This window comes from Falco cherrug, chromosome 1, assembly GCF_023634085.1.
Source record: "Falco cherrug isolate bFalChe1 chromosome 1, bFalChe1.pri, whole genome shotgun sequence".
Lineage (NCBI taxonomy): Eukaryota > Metazoa > Chordata > Aves > Falconiformes > Falconidae > Falco > Falco cherrug.
In genome coordinates this window covers 1,113,361-1,127,154 of record NC_073697.1, presented here as the reverse complement: position 1 = coordinate 1,127,154, position 13,794 = coordinate 1,113,361, and the positions used below count along the sequence as shown (strand labels likewise).

Genomic DNA, 13,794 nt, shown 5'->3' with positions numbered 1-13,794 from the left:
AGAAAATTAACTCTATCCCAGCCAACACCAGGACAGACAACTTCAGCTAATTAGTGGCCCAAATGGCTGATAGGGATGATACTAATTATGCTGTAGTGTTGAAAACTGGACCAAATAGAATCTAAAATATGGATGTAATAACTAAATACCTTTGTGCTACCTTTTTTCTTCTCTCTCTTAAATAGAGTTTAGATTCTGAAACCCACATTTTTTAATATAATATATTTGTGGATAGCATGGCTGCCAGTTGACAAAAATGGCTGTGATTACTAATTCTAATAAGTACCGAATGTATACAGGAATTAACTTGAAATGTACTTTAGCTATGCGTAATCCTTTAAAAAAATCACAAGAGTAGGGCTTCTGAGATGAGTAAAAAATGTGAATTAACTTCTAAGGGACACAATTTGCAGGTGACTATCTCTTTTATGAAGTTATTTGTTAATTCCCACAGGTGGTTTTTTTTTTTTTAACTGAAGAATATGCACTGTTTATGTAAAAAAGATACAGTACTCCTTTTGTTTTTAACACATACCAAAGAACTCAGTTTTGTGCTTTGCTGTTGCTTCTTACCAGAATTTCAGTAAAGAACTGTAACATTTCCTTCTCTGCACTGTCTGGAATTACATCGTGCTGTTACAACTTCTTCGACTTATACCTGAACACCCAGAACCACAGTTATATCATTAAGCACTTAAATGCAGCCAACAATATATAATTTAAAGTGTAGATATGCTTGTAAATAGTAACAAAAGGGTGTAATTTCTTAAATATTTCCCTCTTAAATGTTTTCTCTTTTTCTACCTACTTACTGCTAAGTTAAGCTTTTGCGCATGAGATTACCTGTCCTCTAAAGGAGATGGAACATGCGGTATAGTGGATCTTTTCCACTTCATCTACCTTTCCAAGAAATAACAGCTCTTTGGTTAGACAGAGCTGTCTGACATTGTGATATGCTCTTAGCTGGTTTGCAAAGCTTAATAGGAGGTCATAATCTTTAAATTAATTTGACTTGCAGGCTAACAAATGCATATTTGGATCCCAGTCCAGCAAAGCATTTAAGCATATCCTTGATTTTAAAAGTCTTTACTGAGTCTTTGCAAGAGTTTTCTCAAAGTCTGTAGGGCAGAAGGTGTGTGAGTATCATATGTCTTTTCAACCCATATCATCTTTGTTTATGATAAACCCAACTCTTTGTTGTCGCATTCCTTAGCCCTGTCACCATTTGATACTTTTCCAAGAAGCTGGAATGTAGGTAGAAGCATGGTTTGTCTTATCTGGTTTTCCCTTCCCTACCTGAGCCATTAGACTTGCACAAGAAAGAGGCACACGATATGAAAGCAGTATGTTTTCTTAACTCAGCTGAAGGGCTGCTTCTTACCTTTCAAAATCCTGCCTGTTAGGTTGCAGTTTAGATTGTAGCTGTTCAGAGGCAGGGACCTCGGAAGGTCCCAGCTTTGTACTTGTCTCCAGGATGCGTAGTGCTTTCATGAGACTTCAGTGAACAAAGCGGTGGTGAGAGTCCAGTGTGAAATGGAAGTGTCAAGGACTGTCTTCATCATGTTCCCATTGTAGTATTTAAATGTTGTCAGTAATATTTTTACTTTCACAGTAATAACTGACACAGGCATTTGTGTTTACTAAACTTTAGAGCCTTGGGAGTTGGTGCACTTGGGTAGGTAGACCCAGAGAGACTGTTTTACTAACGTTGCTGGGAATATGACTTTTTTTTTTTTTGTGTGTGCCCCAGTGACATGCAATGTTTGATGCTCTGTATTCACTGGTGGCAATACTAGTTACTGCGTTTTCATTGGGATAGATGGCATAGTAGCTTCCATTTACTTATATAGATGGAAGTAAACAAGGTAAGAAAGAGACCAGGTCAAAATGTCAGAATAAAATAGGAACATTCATATGACTGACGGTGGTACAATAGATAATAGACACACTTAATATTCCATCTCTATAAACCATTCTCAAAGGCTGAGGCTGTGGGGTATACTGTGGCAGAATAGACAAGTGTAACTGTGGTTCATTTTTGATAAACACAAAACTCAAGTCTGTGATTTGTCTGCAATGATCGTGGATGGAGAATACTACTAAACCCATTACTGCTCCCAGCCAACTAGACACCTCCTCATGCCTGTTGAAAAGAGGGCTCAAATTTAAAATAACTTTGAATATGGATTTAGCATGCACTCTATATATACCAAGTCCAAACAAGTACTCAGCTATGGGTAGAAGTGTCTATTTTTAACAACTGCACATGATTTAGTTAATGCCCAGTCTTTTTGTTCACAAAGGCAGAATATAGGTCTTATCCATAGAGACCAAGAGCAATCTTATCCCATACACTTAAAAAGGATAAAAGAACTTCTTCTGCTATATATTGATAATGTTGCTGTGAAATATCAAGGATGATGCCATAGTGGTTAAAAGGAAATGGCAGTGGAATATGTCTTGAGCCCAGCTTCATTGCTCTTTTTTCCCTTTTCTTTCTCCTATTCATTCTTGTGCACAAGTTCCAGGAGTGGAAATAATGAATTCAAATTAAAGAAGCAGGTGAAATAACACATTTCATAAATTAACTCTTTCTGCTCTGTACCCCTTATAATGCAGTATTAAACTCTGCGATCAGTGTCTGTTTGCTGTAGGTGAACGGTGGAACATGCACAGAGTGAATATTTAAGGATTCGTTTCTCTTTTGTCCACAAGCTGCAGTAAAATTTAAAGAATGACAGATAATTGGTTTGAGACCAGGCATTCTTCTTTGACCGTTATTAGATTGAACCACATAGCACTCTGTCTTATCCTTTCCTGACAACTTAAGTTAGAAGATCTTCATAATTTTAAAGACTCCAATTTTAATATATACAACTTGAAATACATGTAGCATCTGTGTAAACAGAAAAATTGGGTGGCTGACATGTAATGGAATAACTATACTTCTATAGCTGTGTGTAGACTGGTCTTGTGATTTGCCAGCTTAGCGAGCAGTTGCCACAACTACTCTAACAAAAGTCTCTAATTCAGGCATATGTTAGTGGCCAAATAACAAGGTAGAGGTCAACCATCCTTCCAAACATAAGAAAAATATTTCTCTTCCTTGTATCTGTGTCAGCATGCTGCAGTTAATCCGAACCACTGGTATAATTGCCCAGTGTGGACTCGCTATTTGAAAATCCAAGTGGCGCTATGTCAAAGCAGTGTATGTGCAAAGCTGAGCTGTATGACCGGTATTGTTACAACATAATTGTTTTGCTATAGCGATGCTCATTCCCACATCCCTGGGTTCACAGAAAATGGCATGAATCAATTTGCGTATTTTGCAAAGCCTTTTTTTCTTTTTTCCTTTTTTTTTTTTTTTTGTTTCTCACAATTTTGTCTGAAACCAAATAATTAATGTTTAATTTTCACAGTTCCCCATTCAGAAAATGAGCTGTTATGAGCTGTTACTGCTTCCCCCCCCCCCATTTTGTTGCCTTATAGTGGAGTGGTTTATAGGCAATAAAAATCAGATTCTTGCTATATAAAGAATTTCCAGTGGATCTGTAAGAGTAGCTTTCCATTACAAGCTTTTCCCTGTAATTCCATTGGATTCTTAAAGTGGATTCAGATTTACATGAGAAGCAGCAACGTTGCCCCCATTTTGCACCGGAGTCAGTCTCTCTGGGGCGGCATTGCTATGGGGATCTCTTGCATGGCTATATTCTGCTTTTTCAGTAAAACAGAAACTTGGTGTTGTTTCTTTACTGTACAAATGAAGATAAGTTCCAAAGTGGAATGTAAACAATAATTTAATTATTAAGTAAGCTGAAGAAACTGATATGTTTTGGGCATTGAGCAGAGTTTTGGCAAGAAGTTGCAAGTATATAATGGAACAGAAAACTACTTATGGCCAAAGCCAAGTCCTAAAATCTTTCTGCCAGTTTTACTACATATTGTTTGAGAGATGGCATCCAGCCACACAAGTAAGTGAAATAAATGCAAGCAACACCATTAAAACTGTGAATATGTGTGAAATAACAAATGGAAGGAATAGAGTCGGGCATTCCTGGCAGGGGGAGGGGAGCTGGAGATTCTGTGAGAGACCACTAGCTGCAAGATTAAAGGTGTCTTTAAAGCTATGTAAAATGTGCTTTATGTTTAAAGATAAAATGGGATAGAATAACAAATGCAAAAGCAAAGATGGTCCTTCCAGACTAGCCCTGGGCAACCAGATTGGTTGGTCCCCTTTTTCAGGTGCCTTTACTAACTACAGGGTATCATATAGTGCCAGCAAAGATACTGTGAATGTAAGATAGGTGTGTGTCTTGTACCTGTGTGATAACAGACAGAGCCATTTGGCTATATAGGTTTGCCACCTACATACTGTATGTGAGTATTCTGTTCTTTGACTCTGTTCATACTGTTTCCAAGAAAATACATTTAAGACTCAAAATATCAGTATTCCACATAGAATTTTTACGTATAGAAAAAAACCCCTATGCCAGATTATAAAAAAAATTGTGCACTGCACAATCTACAGGTCAGTACTCAACTGTCCAAATGTATAAAATTAAGATATATAGATCCCTGTTAATTTGTTACTCCTGTGACATTTATATTGGAACTGTAACGTGTTCGGTAGACTCAAGATGGGTCTAATTTAAAGCTAATGGGGAAAATTATTGGTTTCTTGTATTCAGGTATTTTATTTTTAAAAGTCTGTCAGTGTGCTCTGAGTATAAACATTAATGTCAGATTTTTTTATTGTACTTATCTTGTGAGTTTCATAATTTGTAATGGCTGTGCAGTTTTTACAGGTGTATTTAATGGCAAAATCTTATCTGGAACTGCATTTTAAAAGCTCAAGTATAGTTTGATTTGCTGGGAATGGGAGGAGGGGAGGAATACCATTCTCTCCTTGGGGAGACAGCAGTTTCCTCATGCAGCATTAACTTGAAAGACTATGAGAAGTGTGTATGTTGCCAACAGGAGTGTGGATGTATAGAGTTCTGAAAATAGTAAGTGTCAATAGGGAAGGGTTGCAGGTGCCAGAAGAAAAATGTAAGCTCCCAAGGGGCACTATCTCTTTTTATTTTTGCCTTGTCCAATGCCAAGCCACATAAGTTGATGTTAGAAATTCAGTTCTTAGCTGAAAAGTGATTATATAAGAAAAAGGTCCCATTTCAGAACAGATGTGTTTCCTGTGTGTATTCAGAACTGCATTTATTTGTTTCCATGACTCTCGTTTTAATATACTATTTACACCTGTCATATGTGTACAGCCAAAAGCGATGTGAGGGAGAAAACCAAAATCTGCTTCTCGCTGGGCATAAGCCATGGAGCTGCACGATGGGGCAGCTCCGCCTGAGGCTTGGAGGCAGCAGGAACTCTCTCTCCGCTCTTCTTGGGAGCACGGTAGCCATGCTCTGTACCTCTTCCCATCTCCAAAACACCAGTCTAGAAATCTGTAACAGGGGATTAAACCCCTTAACTCACAATGGCAGCAAAACTGAGCTGATTATTACTTCTTCTGTCCTTGTTAGCCACTAAGGACAAGTGATGGCTTTTCTTTGTAGCAATCTTTTCATATGGTTGAAGGCTGTCATCACATTTCCCGTAAGCTGCTTCTGTCTTATACTAGACATAGCTAGGCCCTTCCGCCTTGCTTCCTATGAATGCTTTGGGGTTGGCTTTTTTGTTTGCTTATGTCTTTAAACTCAATGGTTCCTGTTGTTCTCAGCTAAATTCTTTAAGACTGGGTGGCCCAGGCCTGGCCACAGTACTCCAGAAATGTTCGAGTTGAAGTCTTTCCAGAGATATGTTTGCTGAAGTGGAAGGGAATTGCATCTAAGACAGCTCCCTTATTCACAAGAGCAACAGATTGCTGATATATTTACTTTATGATCTGGACCATTTTCTATAGTACTGCTTAATCAGTTATTCCCCATTTTGTAGTTGTGCTTTTGTCACTTTATTGAATTTCATCTTCACTTCAGATAATTTCTGCAATCTATCAAAATCATTTTGAATTCCAGTTCTGTCCTGCAAGGTATCTGCATCCTCTCTCGAGCATGGTTTCATGTACTGACTTTTTACATGAACTCCATTCTGCCTTCCAAGTCATTAAACAAAAATAAAGGAATTTGGAGAAAATGGCATAGGCTCGGTTGGCCTTATATTCCAGTTGCAAGATCTATTTTGGTTCAGCAGTCACCATCACAGGCAAGTAGGAGAGCCTCATTTGGCTTGCAGACTCTTAATCATGTGAGTGTGTAAGGTGTAAAGAAGAACCCAGCTTGACTCTCAGATCACACAGTGAACGTGGGACTATTAGATGGAGGGGGAAAAAGAACATCATTGTATTTAAAGTCTGATTACATTTGCCAAAGAAATCAGAGTCAGGGAAAAATATTGAAACCCTAGGATTCCATTTACTTGGAGACCCTATTCAGAGTTGAGCCATGCTTCAAATTACAAATAATACTAGGGTGGAGGGGATCAGAGGGAACAATGACAGTTGCGGCAGAGGACGTTTTGCTGCTTGGGTAGCTGGCTACAGCAGCATGGCATCCTTACTGCTGACCCAACTTGCTGGCTGTCTCTGCCCTCTTCTCTCCTTTGACACATTCCTGAAGTTTATTTTAATACAAATTTTTTTTAAAGTATTAGGGGTTTTTTTGTTATGTTTAGGCCATTATTTCAATGTTTGAGCATGTGAGTGCACTACGTGAAAGGGAGGTTGCCATGGTAATTTCTCATTATTGTTGAATAGAAAAATAATTACTCTGGCAAAATCCCCCGTAACCTGTCAGAGCATAAGTTAAAGATGCCTGGGGGCAGCCTTGCCTTCACCATCCCCTTTTTGTAAAAAAAAAAAAGGAGATGATTTTATTATTACTCTTTTTTTGGTAATAACTGGATCCTTTTTCAGCTTGGCTAGGGGACACCTCATTCGGTTTTGTTCACGATTTGGCTGTGAGAGTAGTTGGGCCCACCTGTGACAAGGGTGGAGCATAGAATTAATCAGCAGAGCATATGCAGGCTTGACAGGATTTATGTATTCTGTTAAGGCTTGGGGATTTTTTTGTGGGTGGGGGTGGGGTGTTGCTTTTTCTGTTTTTCCTTCTTCCTGACATAAAATATGCAAAAGCATAAGATAAAGAACTTGGACAGCATCCAAACTGTGACAGGATCTGGACGTTTCATCTATCCAGGGAGGGAATCTACAGTAATTCCATCTCCACGTTTTCCTTGTCTTCAGACTTCTTGGAAGCAAGAGTGAGTGCAAATATGTGTGGTTTTGAGGTGAGGCCCTGCACTTTCCTTGCATCTTCTCCGTCTTTCCCGTGTGCCTTTGCATCCCAACTATGTCATGTTCTGCTTTTGCCTCCCATGTCATTGGGTGCTGCATCAGTAGATCCAGTGATACTCAACTATTGAGTTAACGAGAGTGCAAACGTGGTATGTGGCATTTCTTACATCCTTCTCTCCTCTCTTCCTTCCCTATGACAATTATGTCCAAAAGATCCCTGTTAATACGGCAGCCTGTCTTGGCAAATGGCAGAGAGTGGTAGCTCCTAATTACTTATTGGACAATACACTCTGGTATGGGCTTATAATGTCCCCCACCAGGCTGTCCCGAGTGAAGGGTCGGTGCTCTAAGATGTGTTGTTAGAAGCTAGTGGCTGGGCTCCTGTTGAACACCAGCATATATATTCCATTCTTACTGTTTTGGCTACTCACCTTGTCAATGGAGCGTTGATTGCACGTGGGAATACTCGTCCCATTTACACCAGCAAAGAAGAAGGAGCAGCAGCTCTCTGTGGCAACAACTTTCCAAGTTGTGGGGGACGGTTTTGGTACCTCTTTGCGTGACTGAAATTTGAATGAGCACTGCAGGGCCATGATGCTGGGTGTCCTGCCACTGCAGGGTGGGATGAGCCTTGACAAGGAAGGTGAATTACAGGCTTTGACCTAGCCAAGAAGTCTCTTGGGGGTGTCTGGTAGGACCTGAATGCTAAAAATGTCCCTACCCTTTCTCCATTGGGTGCATGACAAAAATCAAAGTGAAGTTGTGAGGCAGGAAAGATACCCTGCTCAGCAGGTTGGAGTGAAATCCAGTAGTAACATCTTCAGGAAAAACAGGAGCAGTACTAAAAACCCCAGCCAGTTATTTCTCTGCATGTGTACGTATAATGGATATGATAGATACATGTTTTGTCTTAAATTGGCATTTTATCTCAGCTTTTTTTTCCTGTGAAGGTAAAATATTTCTGGGTTAGTTATATATTGCGTAGGCACTAAGAGGTACTCAGTGCTTACTATGCTGAATGAAGGTGGCTTTGCACACTGGGAAGGCAGCTGCCCTGAGTGGGATAGAGTGCCTCTGAGGGGTGCAACTGGGGCATCTTCAGAAGCGTATTTCCTGCTCTGTTGCTTATCCTGTGTGCTGCATGCGATTTAAATCACAGGGCCTCAAAGGAGCAGAAGAGGCTGCACCAAACATTTCAAATCCAGCTGTTAAATATACCCATAGCTTTTGAATGAAACAATTAGTAGATTCGGTTGTTGCCCGACTTCTCTGAAAAGCCTTGCGGGCTGGACCACTTGCACAGGTGCTAGACGTTGAGGTTTGGGTGCCTGTGGTCGGTCACCGAGGTCTGAAGATGCCTGGTTCAATTGTCAAAGTAGTGGTGTATGGGTATATGCTTTACATTGTACATTATATTAATAATTGCTATGTTCCAGCTATGTGTATTACTGTAAGTCAAAGTATACAGAGGTCATCTTAAAATATTGTTTTCACTTCGTGTATCGCACTGGAAAGTAAAGATTTCTCACAACAACTACATTTAAGTAACTAGCTGGTATTTAATTAACCCGCAGTACCATTGTATTTATATTAAATGCATTGGAGTGGAATGGCTATTATATTTAGTTTCTAAATAACTTTCTTGTCAGCTCATGCTGATAATCGGGTTATGTAGCATTATAGAATTAAGTACTGAGGTTTTTTCATTATTAGGACCAAGCATTTGAGATACACAGCTCAGAATAGGGGGTGGGGAGGGGGGAAGTCATAATCGCTTTATTTGCAACTGATTTATAAAATCGTTTTTAACATTTGAAGAAAAACCTGTGTTTATGAGAACAAAAGTTTTTACATATTTAATATGCTTGATAAAATGAAAGTTTATTGTATAATAAACTCAGCATTTTAGCTTTTTTCTTAAACTAGAAATGAATTTTATCTAGGAAAATCAGTTTGAAATATCATATAGACATCTACACCGCAAAATGATTGGTAAAGCGCAAACTATGTGTGATCCCGTCGAATTTCTTTTACAAAGGATGAACATATTTTCATTTTGCCTCCTGTTAAGTGAATGATCTGTTGCTTCCTAGGATAGTGACAACCTCTGGTGGGATGCCTTTGCAACTGAATTTTTTGAAGATGATGCAACTTTAACCCTTTCATTTTGTTTGGAAGATGGACCAAAGCGATACAGTAAGAGATATATTTTTTGTTCAAATTTTAAGCCTGAGTTTCTAAACACAGTTTTATCTGTAAGAGACAGATGCAACCCTGGCAATGACAGAGTCACTTGTTTGTATTCAGTGACCATCAAATTTCATTAAAGAATTGCATGGGTTGAGAATCCATCTTTTGTGGAATTCCTCTGACTCTTATTACATGAAAATAAATCATTTCCTAGTGGAGTAGGGCAAATAATACAATATAATAATTGGAATTTTAAAATTAATTTGCAATGGCTGTACTTGCACTCTTTAATTTGGTTTCCACAAACATTCAAGTGTTGAGTCTTGTGGGCAAAATTATTCATGGAAAGGGAACTTTGTAGCAAGTTTCAGTAGTGTTGCTGGAAGGGCTTCCAGATTTAAACAGGGATCATAAAAACAAAAATACCAAAAGCTATATCCTTGCTGGTGTAGCTAATCATTATTCCATCAGCTGTGTGGATCTATGCTGTTTGCACACATTGAGGACCTGCCCTGGGTATTGTCTGAACAGCAGTGGAAGTCTAGAATACTCTCAATCAAGCACTAAATGAAAGCTTGAATAACAGTGAGGCAGTGAATAAACCTGATGGCATTGGCATCCATTGCCTGCATATGCTGAGCAGCAAAAAGGGGTAAAATTCATCGACCAAATTGTTTGTAGTGAATAATTCACTCAGCTTTAGCACTAAGCAACAGCGAGATAAGTAAATATTGAAAGACTGCGTTGCCCATTGTTTCACTCCATTCAGAGTGACCCCTGCTTCATGGTGACAGCTTGTACTCTCTACTTAATGTCCTGAGTCTTGTGAGGTTCTTTTTCGTGAGAGTGACTGATTGTCAGCGTATCATTCACATAGTTCTAATTCCTTTTATCAATTATCTCAGGTATTTATTTGACAAGTGTTACCTTCTCCTGGAGAAAAAATAACAACCGCTTTGAACGCACATTCTGGGATTAGTGTTGACAGAATTACAGTTTCTTGCCTTTCAAAGCAAGTGATAACTCTGTAAAGGTCCTCAAATTACAGCCTATAGCAACATTGGTAACAGCTGATCTGTCCTGATTAGGTTGAGTCAACTTGTCAGATATCAGATTTGCTAGTTGTGTTATCAGTCCAGAAGGCACAGATACATCAGCAGAAAAGCAATTAATGTCCAGTTAGATCAGAGGGAGTTGTGTTTCTGGAAAAGAGTGCTGCATATGAAAGAATCTGTCAAAGAGCAAAATATTCCTGTTGTCACAAATGCTTGATAATGGTTGTGCTATCTGGAACAGTTTGGTATGTGGCAATACTGTGATTCTTAGCATTGTTGCTGATAAGCCTGATTGAAAGATCAAGTTACTGTAGACACATTTTTAAAAGCGACTGGCACACAGGATTTTTCCTCTGGTTTTAATTTGTGACCTCTGCACAAACTTTTGTTGCTCTTGGTGTTATTCTCACCATCTGCCATTAAAACTTAGCATTAGGGCTCTATCTGTTCATTCATGTTTCCTTTCCTTCGTTAGTAAATATTTACGTAATGCTGAACTACAGTGTTAGTGATTCTTTCTGATGCACCCAGTATTCCTGTTTAGTGATACTTGAAAAAGCATGCTTGAGCCGTTCCAGTCTGGGACTTCCATTGCCCCCTGAGCAGCCTTTGAGAGCCGCCTTGGGGGTGCTGTGTCCCTACCTGGGACACCTCCAGCATTGCTCGTTGTTAAGAGCTTGTTGTTAAGAGCAACCCTCTCTTCCTATTAGGAAAGTTTGTGTCCAAAACTACGTCCAGGAGTTGAGAACAGAGCAGTCTGCTCCCCTTTGGGTGCGAACATTAGTTGACAATCGCTTCTACCTGTAGCAGGTTCTTGCTGAGCACAGAGACCTGATCGAAGTCTCTGTTTTGCCTGCCCGACCATGCACATGCTCCATGGCGACTATGGAGGGTCTTGGCATCTCCCAAAAGACCATAATGTCACCCAGTACCCTTCTTCCAAGTAACTGGTCACTGGCCAGTGGTCTGGGGCTCCTGTTAGGTGTGCCAGAGTATGCTGAGTGGTGGCAGCACCAAGTGTGGAGTTTTGGAAGATGAAACAAGTGCCTGGTCTCCATCCATGCTGTCTGCAGCAAGACACTTCCTCCTTGCCCAGTGTGCATAGTCTTTAGTGTGTAGTGGGAATGAAAATCGTTGGAACTGGCTGAGAGGGAAGAGAAAAGACAGAAGGCAGAAACAGTAATGGAGGGTACCAAGATTAGGCCCTAGTAAAGAGAAATAGGCACACTTTGAGAAGTGATTTGTAGAGCTGAAGGTGATGGAAGATGCCAACCTCTTGCCTTTGCTCCAGGATTCAGCTCAAAATTGCCTGCTTTTGTCTTGCTTCAGCCTGTGAGAGATCTGCTTACATCTCTGACTTCAGTTGTGGCTGCCACCTCATTTTCTTCCCTTTGGGTGATTGATGGTTTCCCTCTATTAGGTATTATAAAATTCTCTTCTGGAGGAAAAAAAAAAATCCAGAAAATATCTTTTGGGGGGGTGTGTGTGGAGAAAGAACAAATAGTTTTTCATTGTCCATGGCCACAGTTTTTCTCTGGCTTGTGACAGTTCCCAGCCTTTTCCTCTCCTTGTTCTCAGGGGCTATCCGGATCTTGCCTTAAGCCACTGGAGATGAGGAGTAGCACAGTGTTTTGCCCCAGGTTCATTCTCCAGAGCCCCAGGAGCACTGTGGGAGGCTGCTGGAAACTTGCATATTGTCTTCTTCTCTAATCTTGACTGCACTTCCCAGACCCCTCTGGGATCTTTTTTCCGTGCTTGCTTTAAACTTTTCCTTTCCTCGAGTTTCTTACCGCAGCCTTTTTCTCAGTCGGTGCTGTCTGCCCTCTGCTCTCACCTGGACAGCCCAATCCCACAGCCAGAGCAAATGTCCAGGGCATGTGAGTCAGGCCTGTAAATTATAGTGTGTTACAAGATTTAGAAAAAAAATACTACTTTTACTTGCCTCCAATTTGTTTTAACTTTTAGTATGCAGTTCTGTCAGAGAAACTGTAAGGGTTGTAAACTCACTTTTTTTTTTTTTTTTGTCTCAGAAAAGTAAGCTGCTTATTTAATTTCATGGCCCCAAACTGAAGCTTTACAAAAAACACCAAATATTTTTAGGCTGCCTTTTGCATTATGAGTGTTTTACAGCACTCAGCTCATCTCCATACTGAAAAAAAGCAGTTTTCTTCACTTTGCTACTCTCACTGTTGAGTCTGCGAGGTTTCTCTTTGACTATCAGCTCTGAGATTCTTTAATTTGTAGGGGAAAATAGGTATGGGTCAAAGTGGGGGTTTTAAGTCACTGGGTTATGTTTACTTCGCTTGGTATGAGACAGCACTATGTACTGATACTCAGGAGAGCTTTAAATGTGCCTGTATATCTGTGTGGCGCAGCATGTAAAGATACTTACTTATGCCCTGGGAAGAGTAAAGGTCTGTTAGTTCAGTGATCCACCAGTGCTAATTAATTTGATTGCCAGGTTTGTTAGATATGGACCAGTTATCTTTGCAGAACATTATTCTGCCTTGGGTAGATGTGAACTTGGAGCCCAGCTCAACTTCCCATGCGGAGATTCTGTGTTAGACCTGAAATTGTTGCTGTGCCCATCTTTGCAGCAGCTCTTTTTGTCTTCAGAATTTTATTTCTTAGATGTAAGAACTTCACCTTCTGCAATTCTTCCTCCCTGGTAGAACATTCAAGAAAGAAGATACTATCTTCTTTCAAACATCCCCTGAAAATGTGTGTTTTTCTCCTGCTTGCTTATACCCCTCAGCTATTCTTTTGGTCTGCTGTTATCTATGAACCCTACTCGCAATATTAAATTCTATGTTGAAATTGAGTTTTAATGAGAAAAATGACAGAAAATAAAAACACTTTTTAATGTAACAAAGGTGTAAAATATGTGTGTTTTCTCTAGCCTGGCTTTCTCTAGCATTTTTTGGCTACAGTGAGATGGAGAGAAAGCTCACACATTCTAACGCTTAAAGACTGAGAAAGATTCTCAAAACCAAAGAGATGCTACCTGTTTTAAACCACATTGAACAGTATTTAACAGCAGCTAAGAAGTAAACCTGTGAAATTCATTTTACAGTGAGAGCAAAAAGAAAATTGCTTTAATTTATTATGCCCTGATTTATTGGGTCAAGAAGTAAATAGGATTTAAACAAAACTAAAAAAAGAAAATATGCCTAATGGAGCCGATTTATTTTTTTTCCTTGTTGTGAATAAAACATTCGTTTCCTGTTAAGAGCCTTCTATCCCTGTAAA

The 13,794-nt window shown here is 39.6% G+C and overlaps 1 protein-coding gene across 19 annotated transcripts in view; it reads left to right on the top strand.

The window, feature by feature from the left end:
- The window catches only part of LDB2 (LIM domain binding 2), a 220,156-nt gene that overhangs the window by 69,105 nt on the left and 137,257 nt on the right, over positions 1 to 13,794 (top strand). For all 19 annotated transcript variants that reach the window (XM_027808144.2, XM_027808142.2, XM_027808145.2 and 16 more), the window contains one exon: positions 9,394 to 9,496. In XM_027808144.2, the coding sequence (XP_027663945.1) occupies positions 9,394 to 9,496 (103 nt within the window). The remainder of the gene's footprint in view (positions 1 to 9,393; positions 9,497 to 13,794) is intronic.